Genomic DNA, 14959 nt, shown 5'->3' with positions numbered 1-14959 from the left:
ATTTGAAAACGTGAGTCCTTGGTTCTATGAGTCTAATATAATTCGTAGTCTAATTCAATTCGTCAAGCTGTTTTAACCAGCCTTCTTCGTAGCCTTGCTTCGGAGCTTCATCATCAAGAAAACCAGACCATACGAACTGATACAGAAAAGCGCCGTGATGCCAACATCCCTCCATCCGTAGTAGCTCTCGTTGATATTCATGGTGCGCATGTAGTCCGCGCCCGACGTGTAGGCGCAGTACTCGCACGTGTCCGCCGCGGCCGGGTCGACGACGTAGCCGCCGCTCGTGGCGAGGAAGTCGGCGAGGTAGGTGCCGCAGGTCGAGTTAGGCGGGACGGGGATGCGGGTCAGCTCGTTGGGCTTGCACTGGACCTGGACGTCCCAGACGACGGGCTCGAGGAGGCCGCCGATGAGGTAGGTGAACGGGTCGAGCCAGTAGATCCAGTAGCGCCAGAAGGCCTGGATCTGGGAGTAGGGCACGACGACGCCGCAGAAGTTGATGAGCCCGGCACCGACGAAGACCGGGTTGGCCAGCGCCGCGAAGACCTCGCTGGGCGAGTAGGCCGCGATGGCCTGGCCGATGGCCGTGTACAGGAACTCGTACAGGATCATCTCCAGATACACCTGCCCGGACTTGCTGGCCTGGACGGGGAAGCCGGCGGTGAAGTACCAGCACACGAAGTAGACGGTGGCGCAGACAATGAGGACGGGAATCTCGGACAGCAGCTGAGCGGAGATGAAAGCGAGCCAGTGGTAGGCTTTGGACTTCTTCTCGCGCGTCTCGAAGAGGTCGCGGTTCTTGATGAAGAGAGGCTGCAGCTGGTTGATGCAACCCGGCGCCACGAACACGAAGTTGAAGACGGCCATCAGGCGTAGCTGCAGTTCAAACGACCCGTTCCCGATCATCCAGAAGGTAAAACCGCCAAACAAGGCGTTAGTCACGTGCAGGCTGATCTTGTTCCATATGTAATCCGGGTTCCGCCAGAGCGCGATGGACTGTCTTGTGGTAACGAGCTTGACCTGGTACATGACGGGCGTGGCATAGTCCTTGGTCTCGGCTTCCGCGGGTTCGGGCGTAGCTTCGGAGGTCGTGCCGGACTTCTCCATTGTCTGGCCATTGTCAAGGCGTTCCAGCTCGGCGAGGGCTTCGGTGCGTTCTTTCGACGCGTTCCAGACCTCAGGCCAATCGATATCAGTACCAAATCGTCCCTGGACCACATCGACGATGTGTTCGGCGGGGTTGACATCGGGGGCGGCTGCAGCGCCGTTGCGGGAGAAGTAGTCGAGCACGATGGAGGAGTCCTGACCGGTGGGCCCAAAGTACGTGGTTCTGCCACCCTTGGCGAGAAGCAGAAGGACGTCGAAGGCCTCAAAGAGTGCGGCGGAGGGTTGATGGATGGTGCAAATGATGGTTTGGCCGGAGGCGGCGAGCTTGCGCATGAACCGACAGATTTCGTAAGCGCTTTGACCGTCCAGACCGCTGGTGGGCTCGTCGAGGAACAGGAGAGAGGGCTTAGCGACCAGCTCGGTGGCAAGTGTCAGGCGCTTGCGCTGCTCGATGGAGAGACCGGAACCGGGAACACCAACCAGCGCATGCTTCAGAGGGGTCAGCTCCAGAAGCTCCATGATCTGGTTGACGTAGGTGATCTTGTCTGCGTCGGGCACCGAGTAGTCCTGTCGGAGGCGGGCGGAGAACACCAGCGACTCAAATACCGTGGCCGTCGGTTCGTGTACATCGTTCTGTTCGCAGTATCCAGTGGTACGTTGGAAGCTAATGCCTTGGGGCTTGCCGTTGACCATGATGGAACCATCAATGCGGCCGCTGTCCTTGCGCTGCGCGAGGACGTCCATGAGTGTAGTCTTACCGGCTCCGGAGCTGCCCATGAGTGCGACGAGTTGGCCAGGCTTAACATAACCCGAGACGTTCTGAAGGAGTTGCTTCTCCTTGCCCTCGTGGTGAACGAAATACGAGATATCCTTGAAAGTGAAGACAGTGGATCCTGCTGCTGCGTAATCTCCCTGCTCAGGGAGGCCTTGGGCCTGTGTCTTCTCGGGATCCTGGCCATCTGCCAACTCTTTCTGTTGACTTCTGCGATCGTAGAGGACCTTGGATCCAGCCCCCGAAGCGAGATTTACCTCAAAGCCAATTGCTGCGATGGTGGCGAAGAATACCCAAAACGCGATGAGTATGCCGACGTCCCTCCATATTTCCCAACTGTGGATATCGTATTGGAGATACAAGTACTCAGCACCGTTGATCAGATCATCACCAGGGGCCGAGCCAACGGTGGTGCAGCTGCGATACTGGTTACTGTCATAGGAAGGCCCGAATGGGACGAACTGAGGTTCGACACAGGTCATCTGTCGGTTGCCCATCTCACTGGCCATGACTGCGTTGAATGCATAACTGGCCGGATTGATGTAGGCAATCCAACGGAACCAGGGGTGCATGTTGGGGATGGGAATCAGATAGCCCGCGTAGACCATCATGATCATGGTCATGAAGCCGCTGATCTGCGCTGCCAAGCCGAAATGACGGCACCAGGCGCCGATGAGCCGGTACAAAGACGCGAAGCACAGGGTAATGAGTACGTATATGAGCCACTGGGTAAAGAATCTGCCGACGTCATGCTGGTAGCCGACCATGAAGTAATATACTATGTCGAACAGACTGAACATGACGACAATGAAGGGGACGTCAGTAAGAGCGCAGGCGAATGCGTAGGCAGCTGGGCGGTTGAACCCGAGGCGCTTGTGTCGGGTAAAGATGGGACGACCCATGAACGATGCCACGGTTTCGCTCATCTTGTTAAGACCCCAAAGAAGAATGGGGTAAAACAGAGCTCCAGGCCGTCGGAAGATAGAGCTACTATCGCCGGGAAGGTTGTACATCAGACTGCCAGTGACCAGTGCCATGACGATAGAAGAGGCCAGCTGTAGGCCATTCGTGAAACGATCACCCCAGAGAATCTGGAACTGTCTCTTGGAACAAGCCCAGACTTGTTTGGGAAACGATGCAGTGTATGGGCTCTTCTCCCTGGACAGGAACCCGACAGTGCGTATCTTTTCCATCTGCCCCGCAAGCTTCAGATCCTCAATCTCGGCAACGAGAGAGGAGTCGGAAGACTTCGCTGTTGCTACAGACTTCATGACACGGTACGTCTCGCTGCTCTTGAACCGTGCTTCGAACTCTTCGGCCGTGTTGGGCACGCTGCCCCCGAAGCCGGGACGAATCGTGCGCTCCGTGTGCACGGCGACGGAGGTGAGGAAGTCGGCCACGTTGGCACCTGGGGGACACTTGAAGCCCATATTCTCGAAGTAGGCCCTGGCCTCGGCAGCGGGGCCGTAGTAGATCTCCCGGCCCTCTCCAGCCAGCACGAGTACCTTGTCAAAGCAGTCGTAGATACCGTTGCCAGCCTGGTACAGTGTCGCGATGATCGTCTTCCGCTGCGTATCCGCGGTCTTGCGTAATACACGCGCGAAGTCGAGGGCGTTGCTGGCATCGAGACCCCGCGTCGAGTTGTCCCAGCATTGCAAAGGTGCCTGGGTACTCATAACTTCGGCCAAACTGACGCGCTTGCGCTCACCGCCCGAAACACCCCGGACGAACTCGTCGCCCACAATGGTATCCTTGGTGTGGCCAATAGCGAGAGAGTTGAGGGTGGCGTCGGACGTCTGGGTGATGTAGTCTTTGGGATTCTTTAGGTGGTCAGGCCTCGATCCAGGCAGCTTAGTCGAAGTTGCGAAGTCCAGCGTCTCGGAGACCTTCAATGTCGGGAAGTGCATGTCATCTGATTACTGTCAGTCATGGTGTTGCCGAGCAAGGACCATCCCTTTCTGCTTTACCTTCGGTGTTCATGACAATCTGATGCCGAAACTGCTTGGCGGCTTCGTGACCAATGTTTCCGTAGCGTACCTGTCCGGTGACCTCTTGGAACTCATCACGCTGGTTCGAGAGAACCTTCAACAAGGAGGTGCATCCAGAACCGGGTCGACCCAGAACGAGAAGCTAGGCTTATGTCAGCGGGGCCGCCGTGAAGAGCAGCGAGAAGATACAGGGGTCAACTTACCATCTCACCTGGGCATACTTGGCCACTCACACCTTGAAGGATGTGCTGGAGGATGTTAGCGTTTCGTCTTTGAGATGTGACGAAGCGGGGAACCAGCTAGTCACTCACCCTTTTCGACTTGTTGCTCTTGCCAAAGCTTGGGACCAAATCGCCCAGGACTGAAAGGCAGTTGGAGCCAAAGTCTTGACCAAGCCCGAAGACTTCGATACCGACATCTTCGAAGGTGACGGTGATCTGCTTCCGGGTCAGGCCTGTCCCAGCGTGGTCGACTTTGCTGGCACTGCTGTCGCTGTCAGATACCTGGAATGCCGCCATCTTGGGTAGGTGTTGATAGAACGCGATGTCCTCACACTCTCACCCCGGAGGCGGGAGGCTTGGCTGGCACCCATTGTCTTTATGTAGGTGCTGTGAGAACGATCGGATATACGGGTTTGTTCTGAGGGTGGGTTGGCCCCGTTCGCCCCATCGAAAAAGCATCCCGTCTAGGCGATAGGAGTTCGGGAAGCCGACCGCATCCTTGGGTTGGTCATCTATCAGCTGCACAGCTCCATCGAAGATAAGCAACCCTGGCTGATCAGATAATCACGGCTGCTGCAGGGTGCTGAGTGTCGGTCAGTAGTGTCGGTACAGGCGGGATGCTGTTTTGGGGAAAGGGGCTGCATTTGGCCCAGGAACCTGGCCATTTCCAGATGTGACAGATAGATTTAAGGCACGCGAATGCCGGCAAATGTGGGACACGCATGCATGCGCAGGCAATAGAACAGTGGACGGACGGATAATTGACGTCCATTGTCGTTGGCCAGTCGATGAACGACCGAGAGGTTCCGCGTCGAAGCTCAAACACCGAGTAGGCACGTGCTACGCGATGCGAACGGCCATCCATTGCTGGGAATAGCTTGGTGTTTAGAGTTTGAGGCTTTGACTTGAGAAACGTGCTGGGGGCTAAGATTTTTTTAGTGACCAGATGCATGCTGCCGCTGCGGGCTGATGGTGATGGTGATGATGAAGAGATGCCAAAACACCGAGCTAGAAGTCAAATCTAGACGTTTCAGCACACTAGACCTCAGCGCCGAAGGACCTAAGGAGTGAAGCTCCCACTGCACTGAACAGTACGCGCAGGCCGCCACAGCACCAAGCCCCGCCCCAATGTCCTCACTCATTACTGAAACGTCGTTGGCAGCTGTTATTACCTAAACCAAACGTATCTTACGACAATCCCGGATACCTTTAATTTGCTGCATACGCAGATGAGATTTGAACCGTGTACTTTTGCGCATTTCCAATTCCATATCTGTCCTTGCTCGAATTCCCTCGCCGAGCCTACTTTTCAATCATTCATAATTCGGGTGTACGGACACTAAACCATTCTGCGCGAATTCAGGCCTCGGACTTACGGAGAATGGCGGGCATCACCTCCTAGCTTAATCCGCACCCGTTCTTCCTTTCCTGACCCAACCTCAAGTCACATATCTCAATTCCATCCCTTCTTTCGACCTTTTCCGGCTTATTTCCTTTTCCGATCACATCATTCTCCGGCGAAGCATGAACAAGATCTCCAAGGCCTGCGAGCCCTGTCGGGCCCGGAAAATCCGATGCAATGGATCGCGACCAGCCTGTCAGAACTGCCACGCCGACCCTTCTCTCTGCGTCTACCGCGCCAAAGCCCGCATACGGAAATCCCTGAAGAACCCCGATCGCATCAATGCCACCCTCCCCCGACGCGACGCGGCGCCTAGCGACCTGACCCGGCCCCCCGTGGGTCCCGATTACAGCGTCGCAAGCGATCGAGGTATTCCTTCTGGGGATGAGGGCGGCGTGGCGAGCCCGGCCAGCGATGGGCACGTCATGGCCGGCCCGTCATTGGAAAAGCCAATGGCACAGCAGCGCTGCCAGTCCGACCCGATCCATATCGATGGTGGCGTCACAGAAACGCATCTGGCCCCGACCAATTTTGATAGCTCTCAGCTTTTCTACGGTCCCTCTTCCAACTTCGCCTTCTTGCAACAGGTTCACCGAGGCATCTTGTCCAAAGTTTCTCATTCGCAGCCACATTATGGACGTCCCCGCGGTGCTGACAGGTCCGGCCTGGACACCTTCATGCAGAGGTCCATTTTCTTTGGCACGCCCTTGAGGGTAGATGTCGAGGCCATCCGATCGCCAAGGATTCAATTGCAGCAAATCTCATTCGACCAGGCCAAAGAGTTCCTGGAGAACTTCAAAGTATCGTCGTACAGCAGGATGTCGTTTTACAGCATTCCGGAATTGGACGAGCTACTTCGGCAACTGTACCATGCCGACGATCTGATCCCTCCACAGACCAAAGCCTGCTTCCTCGCCATGCTAGCTATCGGGGCTTTATGGTCGGAGCATACCGACCTGGCCGAGACCTTGTACATCCAGGCTAAACGCGAAGCCGTCGTCTTCGACGATGCGGTGACTCTTCAGATGCTGCAGTTCTCCTTATTAATGTCCGACTACCAGATCAACATGGGCCGTCCGAACTCGACGTATCTGCATCTTGGCGTGGCATGTAGGAAGGCGTTTGCCCTGGGCCTGCACAAAGACGGCCCGAGCCTTCGAAACGGAGAAGGGAGCCTTGCGAAGCACCGCAACACGCTTTGGCTCCTCTACTTCTACGAGACCTGTCAAGCCCTCACACTAGGCCGGCGGGCCTCCATGAGCATAAGTGACATATCCTGTCCCTTCCCTACGGACCCTCCATTCGTCGCCAACCTGTGCCACATCGCCAAGATCATGGAGGACGGCGCCAAACTCATCTACGGGCGAAAATCCGAGTCTCTGCGACAGCTTTATGTCACAGCCGAGGGCATATACGCTCAGTTGCGGCGGTTTGCCGAGTCTTGCGACATCGCGTCGGCCCACTCATCCCAGACGCAGTCACCGGCCGAGGCAATCGAGACACTCACACTACACAGCTGTAAGTTAAACTGACGCGCGATTGAATCAATTGGACGTGCATGCGCGCTCCATTCCTTGGGCTTGAGTTTAGGCTAACCATCTACAGGTTATTATCTTGGAGTGATCTTGACCTTTCGCCCCTTCTTGATCGCCAACTATGCCATGCGGTTTGGCAAATACCAACGCGATAACGGCGAGATGTGGCTTCGGCAGGCATGCCGATATGCCACCGATGCAGCGCAAGACTCGATCATCTTCATGAGCAGCATAGTCCCGAGGATTGCCATCTGTAAAGTAAGATATCCGCTATCCCTCTTTCTTCCAGCTTAGTCCCGTTGGCCGGCGTCTAACAACCACACAGTACCATCGATACCAAGCTTTCTTTATAGAGTCTAGCTGTGCGGTGCTCATCTACGATATACTATGTCAGCCATCTAAGTACACGTACAACATCGAATACATCAACATATCCCTCCAAACGCTCAGCTCGATGATAGCCGATGAACCGGTCACTTCGGCAATCAACTCCATCAAGCGGGTTCTTCGAACCATCGAAGATTCGATATCGAGCCAAGGCCACGGCGCTTCCCCCGCCGAGTCTGCAACTACCCCCAACAGCCATGGACAGGCCTCTACAGCGGTGACGCCGAACTCTGGGGCCCAGAACCACTATTCCAGCATTCAGTTCCCGTCCCTCGACCACCTCACTCAGAATGGCGCGGAACAGATGATATTCCTGACGGAACGTAATTACCCCCAGCCCCCAGCGGCAAGAGCGGCGCCGATGGGGCCGTATGCGACGGCGGCGCCTGGGACCGGCTATGGGCCGGATCCTCCGTTTATGAACGCGGCCCCGAATTTCAACTTGGACGTCATGACCACGGATCTCTTCAATTTCTTCCCCATGGACGTTACAACACCCCTTGATTTTACCCCAAGGTCCGATGGGGGTAGGACTCATCTTACGTAATATCTCTTTGGTAGTTACATATGTTCAAACAACATGTAGCATCAGCCCTGATGTCTAAGACATGATGGGTGTTGCAAATCGTTTTCTCGGCCTCCCTAGTCCAGTCAGCTCTTAGTTACTTGTCAGGCCCATTCGTAGCTCACATGCCCTTGTCGACGTGTACCTGCCTGAGGGGCTTGCGGCCCTGAAACGGTTGTAAGGACGCCAAGGATTGCCGCGTGACGAACCAGATCTGTCGCGTTCGCAAGAGAGGGCCTTCGTCTTCCATGTAGTACTCGCATCCCGCCCAGCCCCATCTCGAGGCCTACATCCGGAACTACTTGCAGTTCCCCATTTTGCCCACGACTCCCGATCATCGGCCAGACTCTTTGACCAGCAGCAACGGCACTAGCGGGAGTTGGAAGGGCCAAAGTGCCGGAGAGGTGCAGCAGGAGATGGAAATGGACGGGATCGTGTATTGGCGACCAAGTTCCCGTCTAGACGAACAAAATCGAGGCAAGAGATATGTAGGTCGTGTGGATTTCAAGCATGGGACACCATCCCGGTCGAAACGATTCCAGGCCTCAACTAGTTACCGCTAAATATCTACTACAAGCTAACGGCATTTACGATTCATTTACCGGAACCCGTATACTTGGTCAGACACTTACAGGGAGCCCACGTTGAAGAGTAAAACACCAAGCAGGCACAGAAACAGGTCGGTTGAGAGCAACTTGTGGGGCTCATGATGTATGAATTGCTTAAGGTCGAAGCTACCTACAGGCATCTTTGGACACGCTATTAGACCTTGAATCCTTGTGCTGAGGTATCACACCCATGTCGTGTGCGCGCGTGTGTGTGTGTGAATCTTCCCCATTCTGCCTTCTCATTCCAGTGATTATTTTTCACAGACTCTGTGCGATGAAAGCAAGGGAGATATCCGACAAGTATCTCAAGATAGGAAGGCTCGCCCTAATATCAACCAGCGCCAACTTGGGCAGGCACCTCACGCGTACTCCATGCTGACTCACAATAGGATCGCAGAACTCCCGGCGGTCATGCTAGGGAATGTAAATGGTGCAATCCGACTCCACTTTCGTCCCAGGCCATGGTAAATGATACTGCCCAGATGTGACCAACTGGACGAGATCACCATGACAGTCTTTCCTGGTATCCTTTGATTTTTTATCGACATGTGCCAGGTGATGAAGCCAACACCTGGGTATTAGCCTTGAATAGCGCCACCCTCGACCGTCTCACGGAGCCACATTGGCGAGAATGAGGATCCGTACACCTTCCTTTTCGCCGAGTCGCTGTCCGGCAGCGGCTCCGTGTCCTGCTATCACGGCAAGACCCGAGGCAACCGAGGGCGTTGCTGCCTTCCCTCCGGACCGAACCCGGACCGCCAGCAGCTGAACTGCTAGTGGATACTCCCCCGCCAGTCCGAAGTAATTTCCCCGAGCTAGAGTCCATCCAATCAAATGGTTTAATTGTAACGTGACCCGTCCCCGTACAAAACCACCTTATTCCGCCATATCCCCTTTTCTTTTCTCCCTTCCATCTCACCGCGAAAGCTGCCGATCCGCACGCTTGCCCCACTCTGGTAGCCTCTTCCCAAGCGGGCATACTCAAGATGGCATTGAAAAGACCATCGTGGACTGCCTGTCCATACTTTCCTGAAGGTTGCCGCCCCGCCCTTTGGCAAAAGATATGGCATCGTGGGCCAAGGGAGGCGCTGAACCTTTCCCAAGCACTCTCTACAAAGGCCGAGACGCAAAACGATCAACTTAGTGACGATGAGGTACTTCTCCGAATCATCCACCAGTCAGACTCTTGTAGTATTAATCTGAACCCTAGCGCGCCCGCTTCCTAGCCCGCGGAGACCTTGCGGCTAAGGCCTTAGCCAACCCCGACACGCTCACCCAGGCCGAGAGGTACGAGATTATGGGCTGGATCCCGCTCGAGCCGCTTCACCAGACGATCCGCGACGCGACCGGGGGACAGATGAGCACGCCTAAGGAGCTGCTCGACAAAGTCCGCCAGACGTCCTCGTTCGACTCGCTGACCGTCGACGCGCTGGAGCTGTTGATCCAGGGATTCCGGCCCGTCAGCGCCCTGGGCGCACCCGAGCTGTTTCTCGACATTCCCGGGAACAAGGAGGCCCGCCGTCTGATCCAGGCTCGCGAGGGCGTCGACGAGGACACCGAGAACCTCTACGGCCGGGCGATGGCGTACTGTTCGACGGATCCCAAGGTCCGGGCGGAGAGGCGCGCCAAGTTTGAGGCGGCCGAGGCAAACGGCGAGAAGGGTCTGCTCGTGCAATTGGCCGAGCCCTTCGGGTGCCTTTCTATGCAGGACTACCTGAAACGGGTCCAGGAGGAGGCCATGTCCCAGGCCCTCGCGGCAGGGTCAGAGCAGCCGGCACCGCCGTCGCACCCAGCAGAACCATGATATTGAATTAATACGGTAGAAACTGACGTACTACGTCCCGGGACGAGACCTGCAAGCCTTACCGCCACGACCTGGTTCGAAGACTGGTTAGGAAACCGGCCCTGCTGGCTCGCTATAAAGCCATAATGGCATAGTGAAGCTTCAACGGCGAAGCGCGGAAGGAACAAGAGGCGTGGGACGAGTTGGAGAAAGGGGTTTGAAAGCAAAAGTCCCTTTGGCATATAAACTAGTTGGGTAGCGTCTCCCTCTTCTTGCGGCGGCTCTGGTCACTCTGTGGCTAATTATGCAGCAAGTATACAGCATGCAGCTATGCTGTTCCTAATTGATTCAATGCAACGCAGGTTCCATGGGAGCGTGGTCGCGATAGGTTGCTTCCAAGAACATGTAACGTTGTAAGCACCCGAGCTGAACTTATGCAACCTTAAGTAGCCAGGAAGGATCTACAGCAAGTTACGATACGGGAGCTAATGAACAGACCCTTAAGAAACTGATACTTAAGCATATAATAGTGAGTTTAACACTTAAAAGACGAATCTATCCACTTAATGCACACCGCGCCAATACATTATCCTACCATAGCGAGGACTAAGGCTAAGCGAGCAGCCAGTCCAGCAAGCGGACCGGTGGTGCGGCTAATACGGCGACCGATCCATCTGTACGGTCTGTACCATTTAACTCTGTGAGATAAGGAGGAGGGGGACGTTACGTTCACATATTCCCAAGTAATGTTGGGTCACCGGCCCGAGATGCAGATGTCACGGTCTACACCCATAGTGACAGCGTAAGGTAACAATGCGCAAACCTACTAGTCAGCAGATATGAAAAGTTGTGGCTGGGAAATATTGCACATGAGAATAGTATATGTACATAGGTGCCCCTGTTGGGTTCACCTGTTTGTAGCTAACCTGCTCATAGTGAGTTTTTTGTCACAGCTGGGCTGACCTCGATGTCGAACCGAACCAGAGTTAAAATCACACCATAGACAACATGGAACATCGAGGCCAATCTAATAAATCTATAAACGCAATATATCTCTGCAGGTAGTCAGATAGAGCGCTTTTCATAAACCCTTTGCTAGATCCCCAACAAGCACAAAGGCTTGCGTTGCTTCTGGTCCCTTTTTACACCTCTAGACATCACGATATTGAACCATGATTTAACACAGTGGCATTCCACTTTGAACAATCGCAGATACGACAACAGCACCAAATATGGCGGTAGATCCGACCCGTGTCCTCGTGACCAACCTCGCGGCCTTCTCGCCCGCCCAGACCATCGAGCTTGTGGGCCGCGCCGGCGTGGCCAAGGGCAACACGCGGCCCGATAAGGTCTTCCTCTCGGGCGTCTCGGCCGGCTGCCTGCTGTCCTTCGCCGGCGCCGCCGTGCTGAGCTGCAACGCGAGCCCCTGGTACGCCGAGAATGCCCCAGGGCTGCTGCGCCTGATTGAGGCCATCATCTTTCCCATTGGATTCGTCATGGTCACGTAGGGTTTTTTTTCTTTTTCTTTTTTTTTCCTCTTCTATGTCTATCCGCCTTCATCCAACTGGGAGTAGGAAGAAGGATATCAGGTTCGTGGAAACGTGCGGGATGCAGGCGCGCGGGGTCGGGTCCAAGATGGCGGCCATGTGGTGGCCCATCTTCGCCCTCGTGGCGCTGGGGCTCGACCACGTCGTCGCCAACATGTTCTTCATCCCCATCTCCATCTTCCTCGGCGCGCCGGGAATTACCACCGGTCTCTATATCTGGAAGGGCCTGATCCCCGTGCTGCTCGGGAACATTGTCGGCGGAGTGCTCATGGTCGGCGTGTATTACTGGTACATGTACTTGTTTAGGCAGCCAGAGGTTGCAATCGATGGCGCCGGTCAGCACGGGGTTGTGGCACGACAGTCGGTCGGTGACAGTACGATAGTTGTGGAAAAGGACGGCGGTATCCCTCAATAAATCATAGCCTTGGTCTAGTGACTGGAGGATAGGGGCGAGTGTGACGCTGAAAGAGGAAACTGGCGAGGCACTTGATAGAAAGGTGTACGTCATTTGGACTTTGAAGTCCGAGGGCACCTCATGTAAAGGGTCAAATTAATAAAATGAGAATCAGCTCATGGGAAGTAGTACTTCTGATCTTCCTCTATTATAGGATGTTGCCCCTTTTTGGTGTCTTCTTCTCTCACCAGGCCTGAACTAATGTTAACCAGATCGATGTAGCAAGTTCATGGAATAAGACTGCTTAGCTGAGAGACTCAACTGCCGTTGGGACAAGCGAGGTCACTCCTGATTGGCCGCATCTCTGGACATATGACATATGGCTGCTGCTGCGGTCGGCTCTGCGCCACGCCAAGAGCGCGGGGGACCAGCTCACATAAGAGCCTACATCCCGCCCCTCTAGATCTCGACAAAGTTTTCTCAGGTTCATTGTGGCAATTGGAAACCGCAATGGAGGTCATCGCGTCCATTGCCGGCATCGCCCAGGCCGGCACTGCACTTTCCAAGGCCATTTATACACTCATTCATGCCACGCGAAATGCGCCCAAGGGAGTGTACGACATCGCCAGGGCCGTTGGGGACCAATCCATCATCCTCAGGGAGCTCCGACGCGTGCTCCGAGACTGCAAGAACATCATCAGGAGATCATTGCTGCGCCAAGTTAGGTCTATCATGAGACGCATCCAAGAAATACATTGCGAAATCCAGGATTTGCTTGATGCCTCTACAGGGTTAGCACGTTTGGCCTGGGTGTTCCGACGATCCAAGTGCAGCTCTCTGCTACAGCAGATTGACGGCTACAGGGTCAGCATCAACATGATTTTGCATATGATGAATTTCGCTCTTCAACGCAAGCTCCGGACCAAGTACGTGAAGCTCTCACCTGACACTTGGTATTGCTAACACCAGGGCTAGGTTAGAGAAGAGTTCAGAGACGGGTGCTCTCAACCAGGAGAAGCAAGCTGCCAAGGAGGAAACGGATGCATTACGCCAGCAGGCGGAAACCCTGGTCCAGATATCTCATCAGTCAATCTGCGAAATGACCGCTGCCAGTAATGACTTGTCTACCAACATGGATGTTGACCAAGAAGACGAAGACGAAACCGAGCGCCCGGTTTCTGCTGACGTGGACAACCCGGCATCTCGGACAGGTTCCCTGCAGTTGCATCGACCCAAGCACAGCAGGGATACAGCGCAGTGGCTATACGATGTAATTTTCTCTACGGCTGTGAATGGCAATGAAGGACAAGTTGAAGATGATACGAATGAAGACGAAACGGGCAATCCAAAAAAAAAAAAAAAAAAAAAAAAAAAAAAAAAAAAATTGAATACCCAAAGATGCCCCCGACAAAGGCATGGTCGTCTTTCGCCCCGCAGGACACAGCGACCTGCAGTTATTTGTTGGCAAGCTACCTGATGCGTCGGACATTGCCAACAAACTGCTGTCTCAGTGGACTACTCTCTCTGAGGCCGACATTGAGGCAACGCCTAGCGGTTTGCCCACACGAAACAACACGCATAGCGAGCCCGTCATCTACCTCAAGGATGCCGTCGGGCGCAAGTTTATTTTACCTTGGCGATTGGCTAGACTATGGGCGGTAAGGATGCCAACGTTGAACTCAACCCTATTAAATCATACTGTTTCCCTCTACATGCAACATGGACCTATCGTTCGACTCGGCTTACTGACAGTGACTGTAGGGTCTAGCGAAATGCATTAATGAGGCGTTTCTCTATGTGAATGTTACTGAGCCTCATGTGAAGGCGGGGCAGTATGATATATTTGGACCCAACGGGGAAATCCTCCCTGACTTCTTGTTACGACGCGCTGATTCAGCCAAACGACCACCTGACCATGCACATGTGGCCTATGGATAGAGTTCTTCGGCCCGAGACACGGCCCGCTGGGCCAGTAAACATGGCGCTCCGTCCACAGCCAACATCACCTATAGCGAACATGCCAAAGCCGTCAAGGCCGCCAAAGCTTCCAACGGACCTTAAGGTATCACCAAATTCAGCTCGGGCAAGGACTGAATCCTCAAGCCATACGACGGATATCAGAGGGGCCTCCGCGTCATACAGAGTGACCAGGGCCCGACGGAGTTCGCCGGATCTGAGGGAATTGTCCTCGACGCCAAATCCCAAACGGAGACGCGAGCGAGCTACGATTCCAGCCGGTCCCCAAGCGAAGGATGGATGGATTGGATGGATAGTATAAGTATCGCCCCTTAAAGGCCGTTGTGAGCTGTTTATTCCACCTCCGGGTATTTAGATACTAATTAACATCATCATCATGAATGCTCGGAGGAAGTTAGTATTCAAAAGGGAATAAACTGTGAACCAGAATCATAACTAGCGTCCAGATAGAAGGGCTTGAGATAAGGACTGCTGCCAAAGGCTGCGCCGCCGGTCTAGCCATCAATGCTGGCGGCGCAGCACCCAACAGGGTGGTCGAGACTTGCGACGCAGCCCACATGGACTCCCAATGAAGTGAGATCTTCTCCTCTCATCCAGATTCCAAGTAGACTTCACCTCTACTCTTCATTTATTTGCTTTACTATACGTATGTCTTGAAATACCGTCATCATCC

The 14959-nt window shown here is 54.4% G+C and overlaps 6 protein-coding genes across 6 annotated transcripts; 5 read left to right on the top strand and 1 right to left on the bottom strand.

Annotated features, from left to right (window-relative positions):
• Positions 1 to 72: 72 nt before the first annotated feature.
• Positions 73 to 4385, bottom strand: PG986_014629 (ABC-2 type transporter-domain-containing protein; the record flags this gene model as incomplete). The annotated part of the gene is made up of 4 exons (XM_066850851.1): positions 73 to 3791; positions 3847 to 4009; positions 4071 to 4115; positions 4179 to 4385. 4 exons carry the CDS (start codon positions 4383 to 4385, stop codon positions 73 to 75), a joined length of 4134 nt encoding a protein of 1377 aa, XP_066693089.1.
• Positions 4386 to 5612: 1227 nt separating this feature from the next.
• Positions 5613 to 7959, top strand: PG986_014628 (uncharacterized protein; the record flags this gene model as incomplete). Its single annotated transcript, XM_066850850.1, has 3 exons — positions 5613 to 7008; positions 7096 to 7283; positions 7351 to 7959. The coding sequence occupies 3 exons, from the start codon at positions 5613 to 5615 to the stop codon at positions 7957 to 7959; spliced, it is 2193 nt and encodes a 730-aa protein (XP_066693088.1).
• Positions 7960 to 9571: 1612 nt separating this feature from the next.
• On the top strand, positions 9572 to 10389 carry PG986_014627 (uncharacterized protein; the record flags this gene model as incomplete). The annotated part of the gene is made up of 2 exons (XM_066850849.1): positions 9572 to 9739; positions 9796 to 10389. 2 exons carry the CDS (start codon positions 9572 to 9574, stop codon positions 10387 to 10389), a joined length of 762 nt encoding a protein of 253 aa, XP_066693087.1.
• A 1211-nt stretch (positions 10390 to 11600) lies between these two features.
• PG986_014626 (uncharacterized protein) lies at positions 11601 to 11876 on the top strand (the record flags this gene model as incomplete). The annotated part of the gene is made up of 1 exon (XM_066850848.1): positions 11601 to 11876. The coding sequence occupies one exon, from the start codon at positions 11601 to 11603 to the stop codon at positions 11874 to 11876; it is 276 nt and encodes a 91-aa protein (XP_066693086.1).
• Positions 11877 to 11976: 100 nt separating this feature from the next.
• On the top strand, positions 11977 to 12330 carry PG986_014625 (Formate/nitrite transporter; the record flags this gene model as incomplete). Its single annotated transcript, XM_066850847.1, has 1 exon — positions 11977 to 12330. The coding sequence occupies one exon, from the start codon at positions 11977 to 11979 to the stop codon at positions 12328 to 12330; it is 354 nt and encodes a 117-aa protein (XP_066693085.1).
• Positions 12331 to 12819: 489 nt separating this feature from the next.
• Positions 12820 to 14858, top strand: PG986_014624 (uncharacterized protein; the record flags this gene model as incomplete). The annotated part of the gene is made up of 4 exons (XM_066850846.1): positions 12820 to 13235; positions 13285 to 13579; positions 13779 to 13967; positions 14733 to 14858. 4 exons carry the CDS (start codon positions 12820 to 12822, stop codon positions 14856 to 14858), a joined length of 1026 nt encoding a protein of 341 aa, XP_066693084.1.
• Positions 14859 to 14959: the final 101 nt, after the last annotated feature.

The sequence above is a fragment of the Apiospora aurea genome (genome assembly GCF_038362705.1).
Source record: "Apiospora aurea strain CBS 24483 chromosome Unknown utg000010l_segment0_segment0, whole genome shotgun sequence".
Taxonomy (NCBI): Eukaryota; Fungi; Ascomycota; class Sordariomycetes; order Amphisphaeriales; family Apiosporaceae; genus Apiospora; species Apiospora aurea.
This window is presented reverse-complemented; position numbering and strand designations above follow the sequence as displayed.